The 27922-nt window shown below is 45.5% G+C and overlaps 14 protein-coding genes across 14 annotated transcripts; 8 read left to right on the forward strand and 6 right to left on the reverse strand.

Moving 5' to 3' along the window:
• Nucleotides 1-262: 262 nt before the first annotated feature.
• KUCA_T00004191001 (uncharacterized protein) lies at nucleotides 263-841 on the reverse strand (the record flags this gene model as incomplete). Its single annotated transcript, XM_022600899.1, has 1 exon — nucleotides 263-841. The coding sequence occupies one exon, from the start codon at nucleotides 839-841 to the stop codon at nucleotides 263-265; it is 579 nt and encodes a 192-aa protein (XP_022460199.1).
• Nucleotides 842-1816: 975 nt separating this feature from the next.
• Nucleotides 1817-2812, forward strand: KUCA_T00004192001 (uncharacterized protein; the record flags this gene model as incomplete). Its single annotated transcript, XM_022600900.1, has 1 exon — nucleotides 1817-2812. The coding sequence occupies one exon, from the start codon at nucleotides 1817-1819 to the stop codon at nucleotides 2810-2812; it is 996 nt and encodes a 331-aa protein (XP_022460200.1).
• A 692-nt stretch (nucleotides 2813-3504) lies between these two features.
• On the forward strand, nucleotides 3505-5157 carry KUCA_T00004193001 (uncharacterized protein; the record flags this gene model as incomplete). Its single annotated transcript, XM_022600901.1, has 1 exon — nucleotides 3505-5157. The coding sequence occupies one exon, from the start codon at nucleotides 3505-3507 to the stop codon at nucleotides 5155-5157; it is 1653 nt and encodes a 550-aa protein (XP_022460201.1).
• Nucleotides 5158-5277: 120 nt separating this feature from the next.
• On the reverse strand, nucleotides 5278-6531 carry KUCA_T00004194001 (uncharacterized protein; the record flags this gene model as incomplete). The annotated part of the gene is made up of 1 exon (XM_022600902.1): nucleotides 5278-6531. The coding sequence occupies one exon, from the start codon at nucleotides 6529-6531 to the stop codon at nucleotides 5278-5280; it is 1254 nt and encodes a 417-aa protein (XP_022460202.1).
• A 1051-nt stretch (nucleotides 6532-7582) lies between these two features.
• KUCA_T00004195001 (uncharacterized protein) lies at nucleotides 7583-9127 on the forward strand (the record flags this gene model as incomplete). Its single annotated transcript, XM_022600903.1, has 1 exon — nucleotides 7583-9127. The coding sequence occupies one exon, from the start codon at nucleotides 7583-7585 to the stop codon at nucleotides 9125-9127; it is 1545 nt and encodes a 514-aa protein (XP_022460203.1).
• Nucleotides 9128-9406: 279 nt separating this feature from the next.
• Nucleotides 9407-10315, forward strand: KUCA_T00004196001 (uncharacterized protein; the record flags this gene model as incomplete). Its single annotated transcript, XM_022600904.1, has 1 exon — nucleotides 9407-10315. One exon carries the CDS (start codon nucleotides 9407-9409, stop codon nucleotides 10313-10315), a length of 909 nt encoding a protein of 302 aa, XP_022460204.1.
• Nucleotides 10316-10453: 138 nt separating this feature from the next.
• On the reverse strand, nucleotides 10454-14063 carry KUCA_T00004197001 (uncharacterized protein; the record flags this gene model as incomplete). The annotated part of the gene is made up of 2 exons (XM_022600905.1): nucleotides 10454-13886; nucleotides 13939-14063. The coding sequence occupies 2 exons, from the start codon at nucleotides 14061-14063 to the stop codon at nucleotides 10454-10456; spliced, it is 3558 nt and encodes a 1185-aa protein (XP_022460205.1).
• A 219-nt stretch (nucleotides 14064-14282) lies between these two features.
• On the forward strand, nucleotides 14283-17825 carry KUCA_T00004198001 (uncharacterized protein; the record flags this gene model as incomplete). Its single annotated transcript, XM_022600906.1, has 1 exon — nucleotides 14283-17825. One exon carries the CDS (start codon nucleotides 14283-14285, stop codon nucleotides 17823-17825), a length of 3543 nt encoding a protein of 1180 aa, XP_022460206.1.
• A 97-nt stretch (nucleotides 17826-17922) lies between these two features.
• On the reverse strand, nucleotides 17923-20697 carry KUCA_T00004199001 (uncharacterized protein; the record flags this gene model as incomplete). Its single annotated transcript, XM_022600909.1, has 1 exon — nucleotides 17923-20697. One exon carries the CDS (start codon nucleotides 20695-20697, stop codon nucleotides 17923-17925), a length of 2775 nt encoding a protein of 924 aa, XP_022460207.1.
• A 274-nt stretch (nucleotides 20698-20971) lies between these two features.
• KUCA_T00004200001 (uncharacterized protein) lies at nucleotides 20972-21160 on the reverse strand (the record flags this gene model as incomplete). Its single annotated transcript, XM_022600910.1, has 1 exon — nucleotides 20972-21160. The coding sequence occupies one exon, from the start codon at nucleotides 21158-21160 to the stop codon at nucleotides 20972-20974; it is 189 nt and encodes a 62-aa protein (XP_022460208.1).
• A 27-nt stretch (nucleotides 21161-21187) lies between these two features.
• On the reverse strand, nucleotides 21188-21404 carry KUCA_T00004201001 (uncharacterized protein; the record flags this gene model as incomplete). Its single annotated transcript, XM_022600911.1, has 2 exons — nucleotides 21188-21295; nucleotides 21363-21404. The coding sequence occupies 2 exons, from the start codon at nucleotides 21402-21404 to the stop codon at nucleotides 21188-21190; spliced, it is 150 nt and encodes a 49-aa protein (XP_022460209.1).
• Nucleotides 21405-21621: 217 nt separating this feature from the next.
• Nucleotides 21622-24540, forward strand: KUCA_T00004202001 (uncharacterized protein; the record flags this gene model as incomplete). Its single annotated transcript, XM_022600912.1, has 1 exon — nucleotides 21622-24540. One exon carries the CDS (start codon nucleotides 21622-21624, stop codon nucleotides 24538-24540), a length of 2919 nt encoding a protein of 972 aa, XP_022460210.1.
• Nucleotides 24541-24707: 167 nt separating this feature from the next.
• On the forward strand, nucleotides 24708-25553 carry KUCA_T00004203001 (uncharacterized protein; the record flags this gene model as incomplete). The annotated part of the gene is made up of 1 exon (XM_022600913.1): nucleotides 24708-25553. One exon carries the CDS (start codon nucleotides 24708-24710, stop codon nucleotides 25551-25553), a length of 846 nt encoding a protein of 281 aa, XP_022460211.1.
• A 625-nt stretch (nucleotides 25554-26178) lies between these two features.
• On the forward strand, nucleotides 26179-27861 carry KUCA_T00004204001 (uncharacterized protein; the record flags this gene model as incomplete). The annotated part of the gene is made up of 1 exon (XM_022600914.1): nucleotides 26179-27861. The coding sequence occupies one exon, from the start codon at nucleotides 26179-26181 to the stop codon at nucleotides 27859-27861; it is 1683 nt and encodes a 560-aa protein (XP_022460212.1).
• Nucleotides 27862-27922: the final 61 nt, after the last annotated feature.

The raw sequence follows: 27922 nt of genomic DNA on the forward strand, positions 1-27922 counted from the left end.
CTAGTCATTATAGAGGTGCCAGTAATCTGAAGCTCTCTAAGTGACAAGGTCAGTGAAGAACACTTGATAGTCACACTACCATTATCCTGCTTTCAAAAAGATAGCCCTATGAAATGTGCCGTATGTTTGACGGCAAGATGCAGGCTACTAAATCATTGGAAAGATACAAATCTGTAAAACTTTTAGTAAGCAGAATAACTTATACAAGCCGTTCTCTCTATGAGCTATATTATGACGAGTCTTCCTGGTTCATTCTAACAACTTATTCGGCTGGCTCCTCGATGGTACCCTTCTCAGACACGTAGATACCGTCCAAGAACTTTCTGATATCCTTGTTTCTGACACGGCAGATCTGCTGAACATCGGCACAGGTCTGGGAAACGTTTTCCAAAGAGTTACCGTAGACGGTAAGCTCATCCTTCTGGTTGGCAGAGAGCTCAGCGGTGGTACCTTCCTGAACAAGGACCTTTCTAACTCTCTTCTCACCCAAAAAGTTTCTGATCTCGACGTAGGTCTTAGAGTCCTCGCTGATGATGTTGACGTTGATTGGGAAATGGGCGTAGACGAATCTCATCTTGTACTTGAAACCGAGGGTAACACCCTTGATCAAGTTGGCGATCAAAGACTTGACGGTTCTCAAGGTAGCAACGTGCTTTCTGTCACCGTTGTGGACAGTGATCTTGATCAAAGAGTCAGAGACCTTCGAGAAGGTAACGTCAATGTGTCTCAAGTTCTTGGACAGTTGACCTCTTGGGCCAGTGACAGTAACTTCTCTGGCCTTGATGTTAACAGTAACACCGGCTGGGATCTCCAGGGTTTCATCGGATTTGACGTACTTCATTGTGCAAAGATTGGTATATTTTGTAAAAGACAGTAACTTTCTTCACTTAGTTCATTCTTTTTTTTTTCCGAGTCCTCGACGAGAGCACAAAATTTTTCACTTCGAACACGACCATTCACTTTTTTGCATCTGCCATAAAACTTGCGGGTGCATACCCCATAATCCAGAATCAGATGGTGTGGAAAATGAAGGTAAGAAGACAGGTGGGCAGATGATAATTCTCGGAATAAAATTTGACCGAGTCCAGCGAACCCAATCCGTGAAGATGTGGATGCATTTTAGTTAAAAACGAGTCTACGTTGTTGGCATAATTGGAATGGCTTGATCTTCATGACTTCAGCAAAGGATCGTGTGGTCAGGAAAGGGCACATATTATGCAATGGGAGTTTCTTGTTCCCGTTCGCGACTTAAAGTGATTAAAAGGAAGGTAGATTGGTTTAGTGATACTGTCTGAAAATGACAGACCAATCAATTGAACTGTTGTAACCCCAATGCCAACCCAGCGGTTGCAGCATACATATTTGTGTCAATCGGTACTTTTAGGTTGCATCTATTCAAGATGAAGAAGACTTATCACGTTTACTATGACAGGGCGGGATGATTCGTTAACAACTCGCTCAAAAAAGCCGGAGGCTCCGATTTCTTATCGTTATCAGGATCAGACCAAAAAGAAACAGACGCATACAGCTATCATACAACCATGTGATAAAGTTTCGCAACCCCTGAACGTTCTCACTTTCATCAGGCGAGAAACCCCGAGTGGTACTTCGTTTGGGATAGTGAATAATTGCAATTGTCTGCGCAAAGTGGAGGTGGGTCCTTTTCTTTCCATACGCGCATTTCCGACAGAGCGGAAACGGGGGATCTAACCCAGTCGCTTGCATGTTTCTCTAGTAGCATGCTAGACTACTTCCTGTCTTTATAACTTACAAATCGATCTCTTTCTTTGCATTTGCTTTCACGGTCAACAGTTCCATGATGTCAAGAGATATTTCAAGAGATGTCATCAGAGGACTCACCATTCTCGAGATGAACCACACCGAGTTCTCGAGCTCACCCATATTCGACCATGCCTCTTATCAAGACAAGAAGCTTAACTACGCAGACACAATTTTTCCATGTTTCTCGTTTTTGACCGGGTTCTCCGGCAGACCAGTGCCTTTCGTAAAGAATTTGCAGACGATTGGGCTGGGGTTATGTTTCAATGCCCTCCCAATCCTCGTGAACGGTGGCAGGCTGAGACTACCAGGCGTGTTGCAAAGACACGGTTTGGCCTCAATTATATTGAGTGCTAGTCCTGAAAAGGGTTATATATTTCCAGTTCTGAGTACAGCTACCTGGTTTGCGATTTCTGTGTTTCTGGCAGCTGATCCCAAGGATCCATTCACAAAGCCGGAGGATACCGCCCAACAGCGCATTGACAAACCTATTTTCAAGGATAGGATCTACAGCTCTTCTTATGATCCCGAGGGCCTGCTAGGTGCATTGATGACAGCAGTCACGATTTGGTCGGGAACTTGGTTCTCTCGGCAGGGGTTTTCGCTGATTGAGGCTCTGGCCTGTGGTAGTGCTTTACTAGCTACTGGTAAACTGCTGTCTCTGGCGTCTCCCAAGTTTCTGCCTGTCTCAAAACCTCTGTGGTCTCCTACATTTACATTGATGACCTCAGGTTATAGTATCTGCAAGTGTGCCCTGGTGAAAGCGAGTATTCCTTATCTCCCGGTGTCTCTTCTTCGTGCATTGGGAACGGTTGGAAAAAAGTCTATGGAGGTATACTTCTTCGGCGAAATTCTGGACATTGCATTGAAATACGGCGGTTCCAAGTCTATCTGGGTTAAGGCTAAGTCTTGGTTAGAGTCCCGCGTCGGAAGCACTATTTCTGAGATTATTATGATTCTTAGTAGCGATGTTGCGCTGGCCGCATTCGCTTTCGCATGCTCGCGTTATGATTGGAGTATCCGTCTGCTCTAAACTGATGAATACACAAACAACTTTTCTCCAAATACAGATCATTTCAGTAAGCGTAGAAGACCTCGGGCAAACATCTTTCAACATCATCCCTTTCGGGCTGACTTTCCCAAATCTCTCATTGGGCTACTACTTACACGCAGATAGGAGATGATACGATTTCGTTTGTTGGCGGTTTGGACGCCCGGTTCATATCCAACAATAAGTGATATATGCAGTCAACGAAGGTGAATTCCGCTATTTCCCATTCAGGTGGATGATTTATCTCGAGAAGAGCAGAGGCTGATTGGAAGAGAATCGTTTCCTTCATGGAAACATGGTCCGAAAGCTATCGTACAGAATCTCCAGCCAATTACAGAGAGTCATCTCCATGGTTCACGCACGCCCACTTCCCGATGCGTAGACCGGATTTGACTATCTCGTTTCCGAAGCTTATCGAGGTTGCAATTATCGGTTTGGGCCAAAAGATTGCAATCATGCAGAGGATAAAGGAATGCTGTGGGGAGCACAGCGTCCAAACCTAGGGTAGCCGTATCATCGCCTCAGTGTTTCCGATTTGAGAAAGACGCATCAGGTAACATGAGTGATCTCGCCTTTTAGCTTTATCTGTATATATTCTGCAGGTAATCCGTGGTCGAATTTTGAAATAGAAGTAGACACCGAAATTGAAATCAAATAACCGTTCGATCTGCACAATGTCTGACGAGCAGAAAGAGGTTAATGTTGAGGTTGATGTGAAGGACTTGGAACAGGCACTTTCCAATGTCCTCTCTGGCCACATTCCCGAAGATGACGGCATGAAGGAAATTATGCTCAGATCCTACAGGGCCAACGAGCAGGAGAAGCAGATTGGTGTGAGGGAGGCATGCAGAAGGTATCCCAGAGCCGTGTTCTGGACGATTATCTTCTCGCTCGGTGTGATCATGTGTGGCTATGACGCGCAGATCATCAGTTCCTTCTATGCCTTGCCAGCCTTCCAGAAGAAGTACGGAGACTATGTTGGAGACGACACCTGGGCTGTGAGTGCTGCATGGCAATCTGGTCTCTCTATGGGTTCGCCTATCGGTCAGGTTGTTGGTACTCTGGCTGCTGGCCCTCCTATTGAATGGTGGGGCAGAAAGAAGTGTTTTGCTGCTGTCAACGTGCTCTGTATCGGTTTCGTATTCATGCAATTTTTTGCCCCTAACATCAAGGTGCTTTGCGCTGGTGAAATCTTGTCTGGTATGCTTTGGGGAGTGTGTGTGCTAATTGGACCCACATATGCTTCCGAAGTTGCACCTACTTCCCTGCGTGGTATCCTGACTGCTGGTACCAATCTGGCTTTCGTCATTGGCCAATTGATTGCGTCTGGTATCACCAAGGGTCTTTCTACCAACAACAGCCAATGGGCCTACAGAATCCCCTTTGGTGTTCAGTGGGTCTGGCCAGTCATCATCCTGGCTGTCATCTTCTGGGCTCCAGAGTCTCCATACTGGCTGGTTCGCCAGAACGACATGGAGGGAGCCAAGGCTGCTCTGAGAAAGCTTGCCTGGTCTGTGGACGAAGAAGAGATTGAGAGAAATCTGTCTTTGATTAAGGAGACTGACGCCTTGGAAAGAGAGATGGAAAACAAAACCTCTTACTGGGACTGCTTCACCGGAATCGACCGTTTCCGTTCTGAAATCTGCATCATGGTGTATTCTATTCAGGTCATTGGTGGTAACCCACTGATCGGTTATGCAACCAACTTTTTCGAGGTTGCAGGTTTGCCTACTGATAAAGCCTTCGACATGTCGCTTGGTATGACTGCTATGGGCTTCGTCGGAACCGTTCTATGTTGGCCATTGTTGGAGAAGGTCGGTAGAAGACCCATGTATCTGTTCGGTATAGGGTGTATGACCATTTTGCTGTTCATCATTGCCTTCCTGGACTGTGCCAAAAACTATTCGGCCAAGCCAGGTCTCGCGTGGGCGCAGGCTAGTATCATGGTGGTTTGGACTTTCCTTTACCAGGCCACTTCAGGTCCATTGACCTTCGTTCTGATTGGTGAAATCCCATCTACCAAGCTCAGAGGTAAGACGATCGCTATTGCTACTGCGATTCAGTCTCTTTGCTCCATTGTCACTACCGTTGCCCTTCCATACATGTTCTCTGCTGAAGAGGCTAACATGAGAGGTAAGGTTGGATTTGTGTTTGGTGGTATCTGTATCTTCTGCTCGATCTGGGCTTACTTCAGATTGCCAGAGACCAGAAATAGAACTTTCGAAGATCTGGATATCATGTTCTACAGAAAGGTTCCTCCCAGACATTTCAAGAAGTATGTGATCGTTGACTCCAAGACTCTAGATGGCGAGGCCGAATCAGCATAAGCCTGAAGTTCTGTCTGTCGTCGTCATTGGTACCTTTTCTGTTACTCTTAGCCTGTGCTTTCACAACTCTCTTTATTCAACTTTGACATATATACAACACATTTCCGCTTTAAACGTCTATCAAAAGTTCATCGTAGTCCCACCGCTATGTGCAAGTCTGAAGGATAGGATGTCGTTCTTTCCAACGTCGATGGAGTCGTCTGCGCTGACCCTCTTTCCTCCTACACCTTCAATGGAGGCCACTGTTACTTCGCCCATGATGTGCCTGGCTACCTGGCCAACCTGGGTTCCCCTCTTGATCAACGTGCAATCTCTGAACACATTGGTGCCGGAGTTACCAGTGAAAGTGGTCATGTTCCGCACCGTGTAAACCGGAATCAGATCCAGCACGGCGGCTGCCTCTTTCAACACCTGAGCCACTCCAGTGGAACCGAACCTGTATAGAACCAAGTCCCTAATGTTTTCTATCCTGTTCAGCAGCTTCTCATCAAGGGGTTTCAATCCCGATTCGGGACCTAAGTCCTCAAGAGTGTCCACGAATTCTGTGCCTTCATCATACACTACAAACTTCTGTTTGGAAAGCTTTCTCAGGAAGACCTCCGTTATGGCCGAGGTCAACACGGCCTTGGTATTTGGGTGTTTGAGCATGATCTTGGAAACGTTTTTGTCTGCGTCGGGGTGATCAATCTTGTTCAAACTAAGTACCGTGGGGAATTTCTCTGCCATGAACGCCTTGACCACCTTCGTGATGCACTCGTTGTCCCAGTCTTGGAGAGGCGGCAAGTCAGAGACCCTCTCCATTGCCCTCGCTACCAACTGACCTGTAGCTCCATAACCGGCAAATTGTGCTTGCATCGTATCCACCACAAGTGATTTAGTAGCAGTGTGTCTTCTGACGATAGATCCCCACCTTTTCAGCAAATTTCCCTCAATCCACCGCCTGATTTCGTCTTGCAGCCATTCAATATCCTGCAAGGGATCATAACCCCTGGTGGCCTTTCCTTCAGCGTTAGTTGTTCCACTGACATCGACCACGTGGATCAACGCATCGGCATGTCTGAGGTCATCCAGGAACTTGTTTCCCAGCCCTTTTCCCTCGTGAGCCCCTGGAACCAGACCAGCAACATCGAGCAACATGATTGGCACAAACCGTTTACCTGCCTTGCACCATCCGTAGTTTGGCTTACAAAGCTCCTCTTTTCCAAACCTGCTGCATGCACACTCGACCTGAAGGTATCCAGTAGCCTTATTAGGATCAATTGTTGTGAATGGAAAAGCGCCAACCTTGGCATCTGCGTCGGTCAGAGCATTCAACGTGGTGGATTTGCCGCTTGAAGGCTTTCCAACGATACCAATCAAGGGGTCTCTAGGCATTTCGGAGAGGGACTGTACTAAAGCAATTAGAATGTTGTAGAAAAGCTGGCGGTGGGGTTCTCAGAAATTTTAAGGCTTTTGACTAGGATTGGAATGGCGCACTACCTTAGTGACCTTGGCACTAAAGACGATATATATATAGAACTGGAGTTGGAGATACCTGGATAATTTACAGTGAGGAAGATAATCAAGATTTTGTTGTATATTTGGAAAACTTGTGAGATAATTATGGAAAAAAAACAGGACATTTTGGAGTTTTTTTGTCTTTCCAAGATTTGAGACCCAATGACATGAGCCGCACAGAATATGTATTTGTAAGAAGATCTAGATACCAGCAACGAATACGTCAAAGTAGGGCTGATTTTGAGATGTATGGACCTTCAAACTCCTTTGGATACCCTAGTGCAATGCGGCAGTATCCAGGCAGGAAATATAGTTCAAAGTTTTCATTTTTTTCCTAGAATTTTGGTCTTTTCCAGATTTTTACCCAAAGCAGATAAACAATTTGCATCTTATTAAGATCCAACCATCCAGCACGGAAATACGAAAAAATGCAGCTAGTATAGAAGGAATTTGTGTAAACTCTATAACTCTTGCTTAGCTTTAAACTTTATGAGTTATTTCGCCTCATGTCTTCAAAGCTATGTCTACTCTCTTCCGAACAAACTAACGCCGCACCAATCACCCTAGCTGCAAAGACAATAGAACGCACGCTTTCTTTCAAAGCACCAAAAAATTCATAGAAAAAAAAAACACAAAGGCATTACGCTTCACACGGAAGAACTAAATCTATTTTGAAAAATCTCAAGCTTTCATGACGGTAATGGTATCCCCAACCCCCAAATGGGGACCCCTTATCAGATAAGCAGGCGTGCAGTAAAAGGGGTCTGCGCCGAAGGTTTGGTTGAGGCTGCCTTGACTCTTTCTGGTATTAAGTCATTCTTAACAGTGCATCACGAGCTTGAAGTTTTGCCAGATTTTTGCCAAGGCTAATTAGGCAAAGACTGTTTATTGTGCATTCTTTGTTTTTTTATTTTTTGGTTTTCATCTGATGACCCTCTCTCCTCAGGTTAGTCCCCGATCGAGGGTGCCGTACCGATCACCAGAATTGAGTCCCAAATCTGTACCGCATCATGGTTACAATCACATTGGAAATTTTCAGCTGAGTCTCGGCGAGTCGTCCACAATCGATGCCAGTGTCACAGAGACCACAAACTTACTTCCAAATTCGATATACCAGAAGGAACTGAGTGCTTCTTCCAGCATGGCAGAGATCTGGTTCTTGGTGAAAAACTCAGCTCCGGTATTGATAACGTTCACCTTCCAATACTCCGTACAAACACTGGTACCGATATACTATGCAAGCCAATTGGGCCCCAAGTACCTAAGTGCTTGTTCTCTCTCGCTGACTACTTTTTATCTCACAGGTCCAGTGTTTTTCAATGGCTTTACTACAGCTATGGACTTCTACTGTTCAATGGCCTACGGTGCAGGACGATTCGAGAAAGTTGGCTTGTATTGTCAGAGATGTTTTACTATAATGCTGTGTATGATGCTTGCAGTCATTCCTTTTTGGATGAACCCGAGCGCGTTTTTCCGCTTCATCTCTGATGATGAAGACCTCGTAGCGCTTTGCGAGAGATGTCTCAAATTCATGCCTATAGTGGCACCCGCGGGAATCGTGTTTGAGTGCGGAAAAAGATTCCTCCAATCACAAACCAAGTTTGATGCCCCCACCAGGATCATATTGGGAGCCTTGCCGCTTTCAATTGGGCTCAATATCTACCTTTTGCCCAAGCTGGGCATTGATGGTCCTTTTGTGAGCTTCCTATTGACGTATTGGGCAATGGCGTTGGCTATAGTGGGTTACATCACGTTTATTGATGGATACCAATGCTGGAAAAGTGATGTCACTTTTGAAGAATTATTTTCCGATTGGTACCCTCTTCTTAAACTGGGAATCCCTGGCATACTCATGATCCTGTCGGAAGCCATGGCTTTCCAGGTATTGACATATTTTGCAACTGCTCTAGGATCTGATCAACTGGCAGCCCAGAGCGTCATAAGCACACTTGCGAGTTTTGCGTTTCAACTTCCCTTTAGCGTTTCCACTTGTGCTTCTACTAGAATGGCCAATATAATAGGTTCCAGGAACCTGGGCTATATTACCGTTGTCAGGGCAGCAGTCACAATTGCATCTGCCCTGAGCATTTTCAACTTTGCTTGGATAATTTTGTTGAGATATCAATTAGGGCAACTATTTGCTCCGGAGGATCCCCAGTTGGTCGAGCTTATCGCCAGATCGTGTATGGTTTTAGCTTTGAACCAGTTGCTAGACTGTACCAACGTCATAATGGCAGGCATTTTACGAGGCCAGGGCAGACAAAGACTCGGTAGCATTTTAAGCCTGTGCAGTTACTACATCATTGCCACTCCATTTGAGTTATTATTGGGCTTCAAGTTGCACTTGGGTGTGCTTGGTCTTTGGCTTGGACTGGCTGTGGGTGTGGGGTTTCTCAGTCTAAGTGAACTGTACTCGGTCATCAAGTCCCCTTGGGATAAGATCATGGATAGTTCCAGAGAACTTGATGCATAACACAATACATAGACACGAAAAACATGACACAAGCTTCCAGCCATACAAGCGATATTTCCAAACCATTTAAAAGCTCCAATACTGGCCCGTTTGAACTCAACTGATAAGCTATTTTAGTAAGAGATAAGATCCCTTCCTAAAGAGGAAATTTGGGGCGCGGACGATAAGAGGCGTATCCCTCAGACCAACCTTGATATTACTGCCTTACTCGTTAACCTTTTTGTTTTATCTCCTTCTTTTCTGCGCCGGTTGACTCAATTTATTGCTAATCACTTCAAAATGGATATGTACCCGGTTCTACCTGTTCCTCAGTCGGGAACATTCTACGAGTATGCCCCTAAAATGATGGCCTTCGAGTTCAACGGCTTTTCAAGTAAAAAAACTCTGGTGTTCATTGGCGGACTCGGAGATGGATTTGCCACCTTGCCATACCTTCCTGCACTCTCCACTAGTCTGAACAAGATTGGATGGTCGGTGGTCCAGATATACATCAGATCGTCATACATAGGTTGGGGGTCCGGATCTTTGAAGAGGGATGCGGAGGACATCAGCCAATTGGTCAGCTTCCTCAGATCAGAGGCAGGTGGAAAAAGGGAAAAAATAGTTATCATGGGCCATTCAACTGGTTGTCAGGATACAATGCAGTATGCATCCAAGTTTGAGCAAAAATCTTCTACCAAGGCAAATGGATACATTCTTCAGGCCGGTGCCTCCGATAGAGAGGCTGCTCTAGGGGTAGGTATTCCTCTTGAAGAGCTTGAAAAATCAGTTGAACTGGCAAAGACTATGATTGCAGCCGGACGAGAGAATGAAATAATGCCATATGAGTATTGCAGTTCGTTTTTGGATTGTCCTATCAGTGCTTATAGATGGAATGCTCTGTATTCTGTAAGAGGAGACGATGATTTCTTCTCAACCTATCTCACACCTGAAGACCATGCCAAAACCTGGGGGAAGGTCAATGAGCCAATTTTGGTGGTTTTTAGTGGTTCTGATGAGTTTGTTCCTAAATCAGTGGATAAGGTGAAACTGCTGGATGATTGGAAGTCGGCTACAGATTCCAAGTACTGGTCCCCTTTGAGCAAGCCTGTTCCTGGTGCACGCCATAATGTGGGAGTTGGATCTGAAAAAGGAGCACTTGAAGATTTGGTGGCTACTGTTACCAAATTTCTGGAAGATACTTTCTAGGAGAAATGAATATAATCTTTGAAGACACTTTTTAGATCTGACAACACCGCAATGCATCATCTAAAGGCCTACTCTCCCGTTACTTTATTCGTTGCTATGATCGTGTTTTTTCGTATATTCGTCAATGTCTTATCATGTTTAATGTTCGTAAAACTTCTTGGAGAGACAGATACAGCCACATCCACCGGGACATTCAGTCTGCTGTTCACCCTCCCACCATTGCATCGCACAATCAGCATGCATTATGTGATTGCATGTAGTGCACACAATCAAACGCTTCTTTATGGTCATGGAGCAGTAGTTACACAGCTTCTGCTCCTTCAACACCTTCGCTTTGGATAGATCTTTGATGTGTGTATCAGAGTACCCATTCAGGCCAACCTGGCCTCGGTATTCATCAACTGCTGCTGAGTTTTTGAAAATAGAATCTTCATAGTTAAACTTTAGAACCTTGATTCTGTTCACAGGCAAACCCCAGTAGAAAAGAAGACTTGCATATTGGGAACGGTACATCTGGTATTTTTCCTCGAAAGCAGGATCCAAAAGTGGAACGGAGTAGACATCATCCGAAAGATCTAAGGCCACCTCGTTGAACATTTGGATCTTGACCTTGGGAGCTCCCTGGAGGATGTGAGACTTTTGTGGGATTAAGAAACTGGACGTTCGGGAGGTCATGGTGACCACCGACTTCCTTGAGCCTGAGTTTGTTGGCGAGACACCAGGCAAAGGCGGCACATTCCCAATTCCTCTTTTGAAATAACTTCCAAAACGTTCAGGAGATCCGGAGTGGAAACTCACAGACCCAGAGGCATCGTAGGAAGAAACAGAACTACAGGCAGAGTTTCCCACAGCCTCCAACTCGTTATCTCCCACATTGGAACCTTTCGCGGAAGCAAACCTGCCAATGACACTCTGTTTGTTCACCAAAGTGGGAGGCCTCATATATGGAGTGTGAATCGGAATGGTTGGATCTGTCTTATGCAACTTGTGCTCGTGCATGATGCAAGCCAGCATTGCAAGCATCTGGATATTCCCTAACTTCTCATAGTATTCCATGATCGCTCTGGCCAACCATCTGCTTCCAAAAGGATGTGCTCCCCAGTAGAAGCGGTAGTTCGTTTCAACATCAACTTTGCTGAGATCAGTGACAAACTTTTGATGGAGCTCATGCTGCAGGACCACCGATAAGTCACTGTTGTTTAGAATGTCAGGCAGATGAACATCCTTGACCAGTATTACTTCCAAGATCTTCCAGCAATCAGCAATATCCTTGTAGCCATACTTTTCAGCCACTGCAGCATTGTGGACTGATAGCTTTTCGGGAGTATCTCCAAGCATACGGTATTCATATGCCAGTTCCATTTTCGAAGGGATCAAATCGCTGAAGTCATGAATCGTGACAATGTTACTATTGTGACCTCTTGAGGTTTGTGTTCCCAAAGATCTTTCAGTAGGAACCGAAGCATTTCCCAAAGTCGCACTCTTTGCCTCTCCCAGCGTATAATGCCTTAAGCCAACATTCTTCCGCATCAAGCCTGTTACGGCAGATCTGTATGGTCGATCATTCTGCAGGATGTCTAGATCGTTGGAGAAACTGTCATCAGAAGAGTAAGAGTCACTATCAGACGACTCACCAGAAGAATCTTCAAGCTTGGAGGAAGCAACCCTTCCACCTTTGGAAGATGCATCACCAACAGAAGATCCTGCTTTCTTTTTCTTCAAAGTTCCTGCGAGGGTAAATCCTTGCTGATCAAACTTCAGCTGAGTGGGCTTGTTTTCCTCATGTTTTGGTATAAAGAAACATACGAGATGTCCACTAGCCGTCCATACCGCACCACATCCTTTTGGAATGGGGGTACTATCAAAAGCAGGCTTGGTAAAAGGCATCCCATCTGTCTCCGTTTGAACCGATGTAGAAGTAATGGGAACCAGTTCATCGTCCGAGTCATCACTCAAACTGGTAGGCATTGACTCAACGTCATTGAAATCCCCAGCCTGAGGGATGTCAAATGGGTCCAGAGGAAGATCATTCTCATCAAAAGCATCAAACTCTAAACTGACTTTTTCACCCAATAGAGAACGCAAACATTGCTCTAGACAATGTCTTCCTGCTCCACAGAACCTCTCAGATATTTCGTTCAAATTCTGCAGTATTTCCTTCTCCTTTTCCGAATCTAGATCTTGATTCTCTTCTATATTGAACGTTGGTTTCCCTGTTTTCGAAGGGTAGTCTTTAGGAAAGTTGATCTCCATTCTAAGGAACACCAGGTCTTCTTTGTTAGTTGCAGACCATGGACCATTTAAAGAGAGAATCAGCTGGCCCGTGGAAACAGAGATCTTCTCAAACCTCAATTTGGGGAACTTATGGCCCACAGAGCTCACTTCTTCTCCTAGATTGGCAGGCTGCAAACTGTCACCACCAAACGAGAATGCGTTGGGACTATCTGAAGGCGCCTGCGCCGACTGTCCAATTCTCACACCCGAGATCCAGTCGAGATGGTTAAACTGATTATCGCGTGAACTGGATCCGCGACTGGATACAAACGCATCCTTCTTGAACCGCTTGAGTCTGTCATCGGAGCTTGTCACAGGCTCACTCCTATACGTCCTGTAGTCGAAATCAATCAACTTCGTGCCCTCTGGCAGTTCTTTGTTCTTTTCATAGTTGAATCTATCGTAAATGTCCTCACTAACAGGCCATAATCTCAGATCATTATCCTTGGACCATGTAACCAACTGTACATCACGATCGTCGACAGAAGTGTTGTCAGAGTGTCTTGACCGCCACAGAAAGTCCTTAACAGGCTCTGTGTGGCCCTTGAATATGTAGCCAGGTCTCAATTTCGATTCACCTGTCTGATCTTTGTAGTTCACAATATAGACCGAATTGTTTCCACCATGTGCTGGCATAATACCACATCCTTTATCACCAAATGGAACATGTCTTGCTCGACTTACGGGAAAATCTGTGTTAATAGTGAACTTCGGCTCAGTCACACTCTCTCCGTAATCCCAAAACTTGACCGTCATATCATTCGAACACGATATAATCTCTGTTTCATGGTCACGGCTAAAATCCAGACCATTGACCCTACCGTTGTGGGCCATAATCTTCTCCAGAGGCATGGCTCCCTTTCGCATGTCCCAGATGTAAAAGTAATTATCATGCGCAGATGCAATGATGTTGGGATTTTTGTAATTCCACTTCACCTGCGAAGTGGCAGACCGCCAGTCCGCCCATCTGGCAACAGGTCTTCTTGGAGTTCGTAGATCCCAAGCAAAACTGAACGTATCGACAGAACAAGTAGCCAGCACCTCCGGGTTATCGGGGTGGAAATTTATATCGGTAATGGCTCGGTCATGGGCATGTAGTACATGTTCAATTGCGTCTGTGGAGGATCTCGCGAGATTCCAGACCAGAGCCTTCTGGTTGGAAGTGGAAACCACCCATGATGGCTTCGACTTGTGCGGAGACCATTGCACATCAGCCACTTCCCATGACGTAACATGGTGAAGCCACCGCGGCTGAGCAAACGGATCATCGAGATCAATCACAAACAATCCTCGACGTCTATATCACGTTAGTAATTGTTCAAACATGGAAGCTGGCAACTACAACTTACCCTGCTAGGACAGCGTCCCTCCCACAAGGAGACAAAGACATGGCCCCAATGGCCCCATCCACTCTCAAAGAAAGGGAATTGCCAAATGTAGCCGAGTCATATGGACTACCCTTCTGAGTCTCCATTTTGTGAGATTTGTCAAGAGACCGTATTGTTTGACACTCAGCAAAGAGCGCATTCTGTAAAGTCTTGTTACCTCAGCATATGGTTTGGAGGAGTCGTGTACCACAAATCTTAATTTTGGTGTGTTTAGCGCTTTGAGAGTCCTAACAGAGTGACACTACTTTCTTTAAACCCCAACTCAAACCCACGACCCACAACCACTTGCCCATTTTTGCTGGTCCATGGCTTCAATACCCGTTGAGCCAAGCAAGAGGCCGCATAGACCGGGTACCAGACCGGGACGACCGGGCGTGCCGTCTGGAACGTCCGACAGGGCAAAGCCTGTTCGTGGAGACAATGCCTCTAGAGGTAGAGGTCAAGGCAGGGGAGGAAAGGTGTCTTCGGGCCAAAGGATTGTATCAACAGGTCGGAGACCAAAGCCAGTACCTGTGAGAAAAAGTATTGATCAAAATGCAGGCAATTCTGGATCTGCTCCGTTTGAGCCCAGACCACAGAATCCACTAGAGAGGATACAGTCCCAGTTCTTGGGACCGTTGGTGAGGAACCCCGAAAAGTTCGGGTATACGAGATTTGAACATCGCAAACAGGAGACTCCAGATTACATGCTACAACATGACGGTCAGTTTGAGTCAAGACCGTTTTACCAGAATGATTGGGACAGAGCCAACCAGCTAAGATTACTAGACTTGGAGAAGAATCATAATGGGGATATACAGCCGTTGTTTGACCAATTCAGAGAGATGCGAGAAGCTGAAAGGAAAGAAATGGAACGAGCAAATTTGGTTGATGCTGAAAATGCCAAGAAAACACTCACCGATGCTTTAGTTTTCAGAGGAAGTTGTTTAGACATGTGTCCTGTGAACGAGAGAATCGAGAGAATCCACAAGAAACAAGTTTCCAAGTGGGAGAAGGATCCCGTTTCAGGACGTATATCTCGTGAGAGAGCCGTCAAAACGTTTGTGCGGCCCTCTGGACAACCTCCTCCATTACCATCTGACGTTAGACCACCCCACATTCTGGTGAAAACTTTGGATTACATGATAGAGAACCTATTGCAACAACTTCCTGAATCTCAGAGTTTTATCTGGGACAGGACTAGGTCGATAAGACAAGACTTTACGTTTCAGAACAACTACTCTGGACCTGAATCTGTTGACTGTCACGAACGCATATGTCGGATTCACTTGCTATCACTGCATATCATGGCCGGTGCAAATGATCCAGACTATTCACAGCAACAAGAGATTGAACAATTTACGAACTCTTTACAAACATTGACACATATGTATGACGATATACGATCCAGAGGTGGGAACTGTCCAAATGAGGCAGAGTTTAGAGCATACGAGGTCCTGCTTAACCTCAAGGACACTGAGCTGGACCGAAAGTCACAGACTTTGCCAACCGAAGTTTATCATGATAAAGGATTTCAGCGAGCCCTGATGTTGAGAGGGATGGTAATGGCACAGCAAAGAACCCCAGGCTCCCTCAACGTATACTCTGTTTTCTTCAGAGCTGTCTATGACCACAAGACTCCGTTATTGGCTGCATTTCTGTGCGAATCGCATTTTAATGAGATACGGTTTTCTGCTTTAGTATCAATGGCAAGGGCGTACCATTCTTCGAGCAAAGCCCCGTTGGCGGTGAGCATTTCTGACTGTCTTGGTTTCTTCAATGTGGAAGAGTTCTTCGCTTTCACCAATGCCTACAATCTACCACAAGAGCAGGATCCTACTGGAATAAGAATTAAAGTGAATGATATGAAGGCCTCATCTTTCAAGAACAGCATGCTGCAGTATTTCTCTCCAGTTCTGAACCAGAGACTAGCTTCCACAACGCCTGTACAGATTGTCAACTCAGGTGTCCGCAGTGAAAGTGTTTCTCTGGGTAATCAGCAACCAAGCCTGACTCTTCCTGCTGGAACAGACACACCTCCATTTGACTTTGAAAGAATGGCCCAAAGAGGCAGTATCATTACGCCCACTGTTGCCCATCATACTTCCGCCGCATCCCAGTCAGTGCCTCCATCATCCGAGCCATTTGTATTTGCCAAACAGCTCCAACAAACAGCCTCTACTTTTGACGGTAATGATGGTCTTACAAAGAAACAGTCTCAGCATGACCTTTCAGACGTTCAGCCCAAACCTACGTTCACATTTGGTGCACCAGTTCCGACGACTCTCCCCTCTTCAGTTCCATTCCAACCCGCGCCAACTGAAATCACACCAAGTTCACATCCTCCTAAGCCGGAATCCGCAGCTCCACCAAAGAAATTGAAGATAACGGAAAGAACAAACTTCCCTTCTGCGAGCAAGATCGTTGTTCAGTCCATGTTGCATCATCTAACCAAATATTCCGTGAATGCCATATGCACCGAGGTACTGAGATCAGAGGCCCAACATCGACAGAAAACTGCGCAGCGTGATCAGCTTCTTGACCAGTTTTCCAAAGAGTTGTTGCGTGCATTCGTGGACGAAATTGTATACCAGACTACGCTTGAAGCTATGGCTGATGACTTGCGTGCGAGATTTTTGAAGAGACGGGCTCTTAAGAATATCGAAGCAAAGGCCCGGGTCAGTCTCACTAGAAAAAACTACAAGGATCGCAAATTGCAGGAGCTTGAGACATTTACATCTCGCTCGACCAAGGTTTCGGTACCAGTGATCCGTAAGAAACGAGAGAGGAACCCATCGCTATCTAGCGTTGCTACCCTTCCGAGGAAGAAGGCTACTTCCGAAGTGAAAAATAGGGATTCGGAGCCCTTAGACCTCAAGCTGATGACGGATAGACTACCTTTTGTGGGTACTGCATCGTTTCTTCTGATTGCCAAAGACTGGAACAGCAGAGAGTCAAAGCATCTGCGTGGTATTTTTTCGCTCGTAAAGACGAACAACGCTTATGAGAACACAGTCACCAGTCAAAAGGGTGCTGTAATTAAGTTCACTTCCCTGCCGGATGATTTTGACACCAGACAGTTCTTTTCATCAGCCGGGTTTGTGCTTTTTCAGTTTGGGCTGGTTGATACAGCTGAGACATCCCCTGAACGCAAGTTGAAGGGAGACAGACACGTTTTGATCAAGGCTGTTTCGTATTTACAGAAGTTTTCCAAGTTTTCATCCTCGATTTTGATTCTGGTCTATAATTGCGAGAGTGTCGGAGAAGAGAAAATCAACGAACTCCTGGGAGTTTCCAGTCTAGAGCATTTGGCTCATGTGGCTCGAATTCAAGTTCTTAAAATGAACTCCGGTGAAAATGAGGATTTGATCAAGCCAGCACTGGAGGATATGCTCAAGTCGTTGCACCTGAGACACACCGTTCGTGAAGACCATTCGATATCTTCAATCTCTTCCTCCAGCTCTACCAAAGAAAACAGCTATGTGAACATGCTTACCAAATCTCAGCAAGACAAACGGAAGAAGAAGCTAGCACACATAAGATCGTCGTTAGCACCATCAATACCGAGATTGAGGACATCAAGGTCATTAACTGGTGGCATCTTACAGTCCATTGGAAGGAAGTTTTCAGGAGTTCCAAAGTCTCCATTACATACAAGTTTCACGGGTGTTCTGTCCACTTCTACGCCAATAGCCTCTCGTTCAAGGACTTTCTCCAACATGTCGACATCAACTCATGCCAACTCCTCGATCGGCTCTGGAATTGTAAAAAGGGTTTCGGACCTCAATTTTGGTGAGAACAATGATATAGCGGAAAAGATCAGGGAGCTGAAGGAGCTCACTGCCAGTGTTTTGAAGAGGAGAAAATAAACCAATTGTACATTATCTTGATATAATACAGAAGAAACGTTTTTTCTGAAGAGATGACGAACCGTAGTACTTATTTGGGCAAAATTTGGAAACTTTTTTATGCCCTGAAACATGCGTATTCAGCTGCACTTGAGCTCAAAGCTTTTTTCACCCTTTCAGAAAGGGAATTAATCATGTAATCTCTTTGCTTTCCAAAGCGTGGATCAACAACTTCTTTGTATATCTGCTGAAGAGCAGAGTCTGCAGACCCCGAAAGAGTATTTTGTAGGACTCTGGCGAAGAAAAGCAGATCGAATATTAGCTGGTAAATACCTCCTTCTGAGAATTTGTCGACTCTTCTCAAAGAATCCAACATTGTCCTCAACATATACGCCTGTAAATTTTTGAATATCTCATTTGAAAGAGGAAGCTTCGTCGAGTTTGACGTTATGCTGGACTTAGCAATGATCAGAAACATGATCAGCTTGTGAATGTACTCACTTGCCGAGACGGGTTGGTTGGGCGTAATCCAATCCACTCTGGCTATTCCTTCTTTGATCATGGTTTGGACTGCTGGGTAGTATGTGACAATGTAATCGTGGAACAAAGTGACCTCAACGTTCTCCAAAGTAGGGTACAGGTCCAGGTTCTGCTTGGATAAGTTGGAGCGGAAAGCACGGTCATACGTTTGGATGATAGCTGGGAACACACTGGACTTCATTTCTGAGACATTTCCGAGACTCAGCATTCTATGTTCTTTAGCAGCATCAACCGACTCTGCACTTTGTGTGTCGTGAAGTTCTTTCCTTACCGATGCTTCCAGAATCACTCTCAAAGCACGAACAAACTGAGACTCGATTCCGCTCAATATCTTTTTCGCAGGGTAGCTTGGTAACAACCCCATATCATCAGAGATTGGTGTTTCCATCACGTTGAATACCAGATCTGAGAAAAGAGGCAACATTGTCTCGAAATAGTTACGCATAAAGTCAATGAGAGCCGTGCAGCCAGGAGTTGTCTTGGACTTCTCCCACGTTTCAAGCTGGTTGATTTTCTCAGCATCCTTCACCATCAAGACGAGAACGCAGCTGATGAATCTGCTGTTAATTTTGCGGTAAGTTTCTCTCAAAGTTTCAACAACCGAGGCAGTAGTACATGCGGACGCCCTGGCAGATGTGAGTTTGGCCATCGATTCGCTGATCAACCGTTGCAACTCAAGAAGATACCGAAGAGTCGATATCGTGTTCGAAAAAGAAGGCACAAAGCCATAAGAAGAGAGAGATCCATCGTTCTTCACAGGGGATCCAGGAGCAACGGGTTGGCCAGACATGTTAAGTAATCCCGGCAAGTCCTGAGAGCTAGCCATGAAGAGCCTCGTGAGCTTGTCACAAACAGCAGTAATGAGAAACTGGTTCTTCTTCCTGATATCTTGGATTTGAACATCTCCTAGTTCCAAGTGAACATTTGCATTCTGCACTCTCATAGCAATTGATGACGGATCTCTTTGTGAGTACATCTGCCGGCGTGCCCTTTGAAACTCTCTGTTTGTGAAATAATCGGAAACGAGTCCGAATCTAACAATTTTCTTCGTCAGTACCCCTTCCACCAGTTCTTTGACATATGAGGTTATTGCCATCCACATCTCCATCACTAAGGGTAGGTCCTTAACCATGGCACCGTGATCAACCATTATCACGGGCTTGTCAATGAACAAACCATAAAGGTACTTGAGAGCAACATTTGAGACAGCAGAACCTTCTGTATATGTCTGCTTGATGCTTTGGTCGAGTTTTACCATTTTGAGAAGGAAGGCATGGCATTTTCCTGAATTTTGCTCCCCCAAAACCTTCGTGTATTGACTCTCCAGAAACACTACTAAAGGATTGTCTTCCACACCAAGTTCCAAAAGCTTGTTCACAGTTGTCAGAAAGTTCCTCTCATTGTTGCTTGAAGGAAGACTCACATTGGTGACAGTATCAAGCTCAACGGAGTCTAATCTTCTCCACAGGTTCTCCTTGTACTCAGATATGATTTGCTCGACTTCATCCCACACTCTGTTCAGGATCTTCACCACCGCAGGTGCACACGACTGCAACTGAGCATCATATAACGCTCTGCCTTTCTCGTAGTCGTTGATCAAAGAATCGAAATCATTTTTCAAAATGTAGTCCTGAAGACTAGATGGAAGGTTGAAAAGTAGCTTGTTTTCCTGAACGAACGAGATTGTGGATTCCACCGCCAACTCTCGGCTTTTGCTCTCTAGTGTTGGGTTCAACAGTCGCGTAGAACTCGCACTTGCACTATTCACAAACCCAGACAATTTTCCCAGAAGACCAGGATTATCGTCTGTACCCTCGAACTTGGTTTTCGCAAACTGCGTATATATATTGTCGAGAGAGCCCTTAGCCTTGATGAAACTCGAGAATTCCAGCTCAACTATCTGTCTTAGATCCTTGTTTCGTTTCTGCATCTCGCTATCCAAGTAGCCCAGGGCGGAGTTCAGTTGGTCAAAACTCTTGTCGTTGTGAATAGTCTTCAGAAACAGCTTTGGATTGAAGGATTTGGAACCAATCAGGTATTTTAGTCTGGCCGGGTCGCGTGTACTTTCGACCACGTCTCTATCAATCAACTCATCCACGATTGACTCGTGGAAACCCAACGGGTCCATATAGTCCAGAGAGGAGTCTCCGATCGCATAGTCCGAGCGGTCGTTTGCATCTGTGTTCATCAATTGAGGCAATAGTGAGAAGTACTCGTCTGAGGCTGGATCATCCGTCTCTGGATAAGCAAAGTCAACAGCCTGGTTATCTCTGGCCCACGAGTTGGGATTGAGAGTTCTGATCTGGTAGAACCGAAGCAACTCGGAATCTAAGTCCGGATTTCTGGTGCTCATTGAGTGGTCTGAACTGGTGATAAAGAGAGGGATTGTTATAGGAAGTTGTCTTGTTAATTGAAGACGATGATGATCTAGGAGCGTGTCTCTACAGAAGCGATTAGGAGGGCCCTCACAGAGGAACAAAGGCTGGGTAAAAAACCATTATTTAGGTACAATATTTAAGCAATATTTCAGCATTATTTTGTCGAATTTTTCATAGTATACACTGTAAGTAGTATTCCCGCCGCCGTCAGAGCAATTGGAGATTTTCCCCCTACCGAGCCTGACCTCTTCACCTCCTCCTCAGGTTTCTGATGGGTGGAGGAGGCTTCACGTGGTTTGGATTGAACATAGGGGCGTTCTTCAACATTTCCGGCACCGAGAAAAACCTCACCTGAGACCCTCTCACGAAAACCTGTTCCACGTGTGTCACAGCACCGTCTCTGGCCGTGACGGTCACGTCTCTCAGCTGTACATTCATGTTATCCTCGGCTAAAAAGGGCTGAAGTTAGTATGCTGAAAGCAGCCAAAAGAAAAACATAAAAAACAACTCACACTCTAGTAGTTTTCCCCTGTATGTCTCGCCTGATGTCAGCTCTAAGCTGATGACATGGCCCTATTGCGGTTAGTAACTATACGCTGCAACAACGCCATTTTTCAGAAACGAACAACTAAACACATACTTGCGCTTCGTTTAAAAGCTTAACGGGAATTCCAACAGCCATCACGTGGGAACTATTTGGATATCTGCAGAAGAGCACGGTCACATCAAAACCATAGTTAAGAGGGACTTCTCGAAGACGATAAATTTGAAGGTCGTGTACAAACAAACTACATCTAAGGTTGATAACGTTTGAGACCAGACCTGGGTAGGTAGATAGCCAATTGATACTACGCAACAAACCAATCGACTCAAATATACAGAAACATCTCGTTTCCGACATGGATTCGGCAAGTTCCATGTTTCAATTGGAGCCTGTACAGCTTCAATTCCAGATCCAGACGGATATCTCCAGATTGTTGGTATCTAACAATGTCCTCTGGCTTGTTCTCAAGTCGGGTGTTGTCTACAGGATCGACCTAAATAATCCTGAGAAAGTGTTCCAGATCAACATCTTCAGCAAGGGCTCCTCTTCGAATGTGAATGGCTCCGGAGATCGCGTTGTGAATGCATTTGTGGATCCCCACGGATGTCACCTGGTCGTACAAACAGCGTCAAACGAGTACCATTACATTAACCACAAGAGTACGGTCTCACGGCCTCTGGCGAAACTGAAGGGCTTGCACGTCACTTGTATGGAATTCATACCAAATCTTGTTACTTCGAGCAACTCTGGCCCAGTTTTGCTTGGGACTAGTGGAGGTGTTATTTATGAGTGCATCATCGACTCAGGCAAGGCCGACCGGTTTGTGAAGCAAATTTGGAACAACAAGACCAAGACAGGGGTGGTCTCGATATCTGCTCTTCAGAAGGACGAAAAAAGGTTTTTGGTGCTTGTTTCTGAAAAAGATGGTACAATACTGAGGTTTGACGTCTTCATTGCGGTATTTCATGCTACATCATCCAACTTTGCTGCTGAGTTCAAGAAAGATGCTTTGGTTGTCTCCAAAAAGGAAGAAATACGATGTGTGGGCGCTGACTTGGAAAAGTTTGGATTGGTTTATTCCACTGGGCAGAATCAGGAGTTTCTTACGTTTGGCTCCATTGATTCCTTCGACTCAAAAGCGCCTGAATTCAAGATCTCATCTGCAAAAGAGAAATTCAAATTCATGACTTTCACCAAGTACCATGTGGCCATAATGGTGAATGATGAGATTAGGTTCTACAACCAACTGAATGGAAAGTTGGTTTCTTCTCTGGAGGTGCCACGGTACGATGGGGAGAAGATACTAGGACTCTCAGGAGACCATGTAAAGGGTACATATTGGCTCTATACCAGCATGAACATCTATGAGATCGTGGTGGAAGACGAGGCTTCGGATATCTGGTCAATCATGTACGAACAGAAAAAGTACGACGAGGCACTTGGAATGTTGAAGCCCACAGATACCTCCAATAGAAATAAAGTGTTAAAAGCAAAGGGCGGGGATTTGTTCAAGAAAGGTTCATATCTGGAGGCTGCAAAGATTTTAGCTGAAACAGATGAACCTTTTGAGACCGTTACGTTGAAGTTTCTTGATACGGATATGAATGGATTACGGACGTATCTCATAGCCAAGCTTTCGAAACTTCCAAGATCCTACTACATGCAGAGAGTTATGGTGAGCAGCTGGGTTGTGGAACTGTTTATCGAGAGACTAAATGAGTTGGACAACGATATTGCCTCTGCTAAGTCTTCCAATCTGACCAACAATATTCTAGAACACGATGTTGCTCTGGAGCTGCCTCATTCACAGGAACTAGAAAAGACTCAGAAAGAGTACCAGAGTTTCCTGAAGAAGTACAAAGACTTCCTGGACAAAGAAACTGTTTACCAGATCATCTTGTCACACAACAGGAAAGAAGAGCTGGTGTTTTATTCCAACCTCATAAATGACTACCAGGTTGTTCTGAGGTTCTACGTATCTCTGAAGAAATGGGATGATGCGTTGCAAGTGCTTGCTAAAGAGAACAACCCTGTGTTTGTGTACAAGTTTGCAACTGTGTTGTTGATAAATCAACCCGCAAAGACAGTGGAAGTGTGGAAGAGACTCATAGACAATCTAGAAATCACGAAGCTCCTTCCCTCGATATTGACTTTCAACAGTTCCATCAATAATCGAGTTTTACCGGAGTACAATCACGCCTTGAAGTTCTTACAGTTCTATATCGATACAAAAGGGTGCAAAGAAACTGTTGTTCACAATTCTTTGCTATCAATACTGATCACGTATCCAAATCTGCAGAACGAGAACCTCATTTTGAGGTATTTGGAAAATCACAGTCCAAAGACCGACTCCAGCTTCGGAAGGAGATCAGGAAAGGCAGAAATACATTTTGACACGGATTTCATACTGAGATTATGTTTCAGATACAAAAAGATCCAATCTGCTATCTACGTGTACTCCATGCTCGAGAATTACGAGGATGCAGTGAAGCTAGCTCTGGAGAACGACCTGATCGAGGTGGCCACTTACGTTGCTGATAAGCCTATGGACCCCAGCAAATCAGCACTAAGAAAAAGACTCTGGCTCAAGATCTCGGAAAAGCTCATATCCAAGGTGGCTATGAACGAGACGTTCGTGAAACAGCGTGATGAGGCCTTGAAACTGATTGGAGTGGATAACGTGGAAGAGGGTGACAACAAATCCAATAAGATCGAAGACGTGTTAAAATTTTTATTGGGAAGATGCGAATTGCTTACAATCAAGGATTTACTGCCTCTATTTCCGGATTTTGTGGTGATAGACAACTTCAAACGGGAGATGGTGTCATCGTTGGAGACATACTCCAAAGAGCTCAGACAGATATCTCAGGAAATGGACGAATCCATGAGAACAAGCGACAAAATCAACAAGCAAATCGTCGAATTCAAAAAGACAAAGTTTCAGATTTTGGAACCCACCGAATCGTGCTCGATATGCCACAAAATCTTGATCACTCGCAAGTTCTTCATCTTTCCGTGCAATCACTCGTTCCATCAGGACTGTTTGGTGAGAAACATACTGGACTCCAATGACTACAAGCTGAAAAATAAAATCTACATTCTTCAAAAGAAGCTCAAGTCTCACGAGAACGGCGAATCCAAAAAGAGTCTCCAGAAGGAAATCGATGAAGCGCTCACCACAAAATGTTGTCTTTGCAGTGACATCAAGATAAGCTCTATCGATGAACCATTTATCAAGGGATCCGATACTGAAGCAATGAGTTGGAACTTATAACCGGATTGGGATGTCTAGTCACGTGACCAACTTGACCGGAACTTGCGACTTGGTGAGCTCCGTGAAGATTGCGCGTTGAAGTGTACGGTTCTTTAGTGATTTGTTCGCGAATAATCACTCAATTGATCTATATCGGGACTAATTTTGACGTATATTTATCCTGCAAGATGTCTCCTATTCCGAAACTCATTCAATTATCATCTGGTCATGCCTTCCCCACCGTCGGGCTGGGGACCTGGGAAGTGCCTAACTCTGCCACAGCCAAAGTTGTGTACGAGGCTCTGAAGACTGGTTATCGTCTCATTGACTGTGCCTCTCTATACGGGAATGAGGCAGAGTGCGGTGAAGGAATCTCGAAATGGCTGGACGAAGGCAATAGCCGTGAGGACGTGAAGTACACCACCAAACTTTGGAATAGCGAAAACGGCTACGGCAACGCCAAGAGAGCTATCAAGAGGTGTCTTGAGAAGGTAAAGCAGTTGGGTTATATCGATCTACTGCTGATCCATTCGCCACTGGAAGGTCCAAAAATGAGATTGGAGACCTACAAGGCCATGCAAGAGGCTGTTGACGAGGGTCTGGTCAAGTCCATTGGTGTTTCAAACTACGGCATCAAACACATTGACGAGTTGCTGGCATGGGACGGCCTCAAGTACAAGCCTGTTGTCAACCAGATAGAAATTTCGCCTTGGTTGATGCGCCAGGAACTGGCAGACGCATGCAACGAAAGAGGTATCGAGGTCGAAGCCTATGCGCCCTTGGGCCACGGTGGGAAAATCAACGACCCCACAGTCACCAAGATAGCTGCTCGAAAGAACGTTTCTGGTGCGCAGGTACTAATCAGATGGTCCATGCAGAAAAAGCACATCCCGCTACCAAAGACCAAAACAGTGTCGAGACTCGCGGGAAACCTGGACGTGTATTCGTTCTCCCTGACGGAGGAGGAGATCCGTGAGTTGGACCATCCCAAGGCGTATGAACCTACTGATTGGGAATGTACCGATGCGCCATAATTGGCACGTTTGCTCCGCCAGGTCAGATCAGCGCACGACTCGTAATTCGATTATATAGGGATTGCCTTACACAACAAAATACGATTGTTACACGAGGTGCTCTTCATTAATTAAACTTGCATTTGGTCTCTATTGATGCTATTTGGCACTTCTATTCACCCTCCATCTTGATGTGCGATGACATCATTAGGCACATGCGCCTCAATTAGATAGATCTACACGCCTCAAGATGGGCCATAAGGAATACAATAACCGCGGGCCAGAACCACCAGTTTCCTAACCCCGCACAGCAAATTTAAAACGACCGTGTCCGGACGTGACCCATATTCCCCCAATTCCAAAATTGCTCAATTTTTTTCAAAAAAACCTAAAATTTCCCCCAGTACCACCCCCATTTCTTGGCCTCTGCTTGACCAGAGCAAAGATCAGACGGGGCTGTGCATTATCTGCGCCTCTCAACACCGTGTTTATTTTTGGGTCGTGTCCACGCCCTTCGGTAAGTTCGCGTGGGAACAGAGCGAAATGTGTTACTCCGTGGCAATCCTATCCAATCCTTACCAATCTTTGTTTTCTTTCTTTGGACAACGGTCATCCTTGCTCCTTGATCAATTGCTAGACTGGTTCCATGAGATTGGCACTGTTGCTTACGCTGGCAGCATGCTGTTGCGCTAAGAAAGTCGTGAAACAAAACTTTGACGTTATACGTGGAGACTCTGCTGAAGATGCTGTAAAGTTCAATCGCCCCAAGTTAGTGAAGAGAGACGATTCCACCGCTGAAATGGTGCTCATAAATGCGCAAACCTTCTTTATGACCAATGTGACAATCGGAACTCCAGGCCAGTCGATGGGTGTTTTAGTTGACACAGGGTCATCTGACCTATGGGTCCAGGACGTGGACAACGAATACTGCGATTCCACGTCAGATTCTTCCAAGAGAAGGGTGGTTGACATTGATGCTTTTGAGTTTGACAAGAGGGATGATATTGGTGGTGGCGAATTGGGTGGATACACCGAGACCGTGACTGGGTCCTCGACTGCTGACGCGTCTATCCCTACGTTCACCTCAGGATGCAACAAGTACGGTGGATTGGACACCAGCAAATCCAAGAGTTTTAAGAAGAACGATACCATTGATTTTGCCATTTCATACGCAGATTCTACTGCTGCTTCGGGGTATTGGGCCCATGATGTTGTGAACGTTGCAGGTGTAGACGTGAAGGACCTTTCGTTTGCTGTTGCAAATGTGTCCAACTCTTCGTTCGGTGTGCTCGGTATCGGTCTAACCGGTTTGGAGGCCACTTACGTTGGTTCCACGGCCACATCTTCAAACCATTACCAGTACCTCAACCTTCCATACAAGATGGCTGCTAACGGCCTCATTAACACACCTGCATACTCTGTCTTTCTCAACACGGCCTCTTCCAGTGAAGGGTCCGTATTGTTTGGTGGTGTTGACCATTCCAAGTACACCGGGTCGCTCGAGACGGTGGCCATCATCAACACCTATGCCGGCTACGTTGACTCGCCAATTAGACTGGAAATCACGCTCTCTGGGCTTACAATTGCCTCTGGAGACAACGAAGAGACCCTCGCGTCCGGGAAATTTGCTGCTTTGCTGGACACGGGTTCTACCATCACGTACTTGCCTTTGGATTTACTGGAGGCAATTGCAAACACAATTGGTGCTTCTTACTCTTCCAGCATAGGTTACTACTACTTTGACTGCAGTATTGCTAACGACTACAAGTTTACGTTTGACTTCACAGGGGCCAAGATTCAGGCCAGTCTAAGCAATTTCACGCTTGTCGGACAGGGTTTCTGTGCTCTTGGGGTATCATACAGCGGCGATGACAGTGTGATTCTTGGAGACAACTTTATCAGCAATGCATATGTGGTGTACGATTTAGAGAATGAGCAGATTTCAATTGCCCAAGCAGACTTTTCGGGAGGAAGCGAGGACATAGAGGAGATTGATTCAAGCGGAGTTCCATCCGCTGTCAAGGCTGCCTCTTACTCTTCCACTTGGACCTCTGACGACGACGTTTCAATTGCTACAAGCGTCTCGCTTGAGGCTACATCTAATGGAGGTATCGTCACAGCATCTTCGGGCTCTGCCGCATCCACCAAGTCTGGCTCTTCTGGCTCTTCCTCCAAATCTTCCAAATCGTCCTCTGGCTCTAAGACCACATCGTCGTCTTCGTCTTCGTCTTCGTCAAATACGAACAGCAAGAGTGAGGGCAATTCATTGAAGCCAACGGCCATGATTGCGGCCGTGGTTCTTCTGATGGCATCCGCTATGGCGTTATAGAAGTCGAAAACTAGAATTTCAAAAGTTTTAAAAGATTCAAAAGAACTCACACGATTGTGAC

The sequence above is a fragment of the Kuraishia capsulata genome, genomic scaffold (assembly GCF_000576695.1).
Source record: "Kuraishia capsulata CBS 1993 genomic scaffold, Kuraishia_capsulata_scaffold_5, whole genome shotgun sequence".
In the NCBI taxonomy this organism is placed as follows: Eukaryota; Fungi; Ascomycota; class Pichiomycetes; order Pichiales; family Pichiaceae; genus Kuraishia; species Kuraishia capsulata.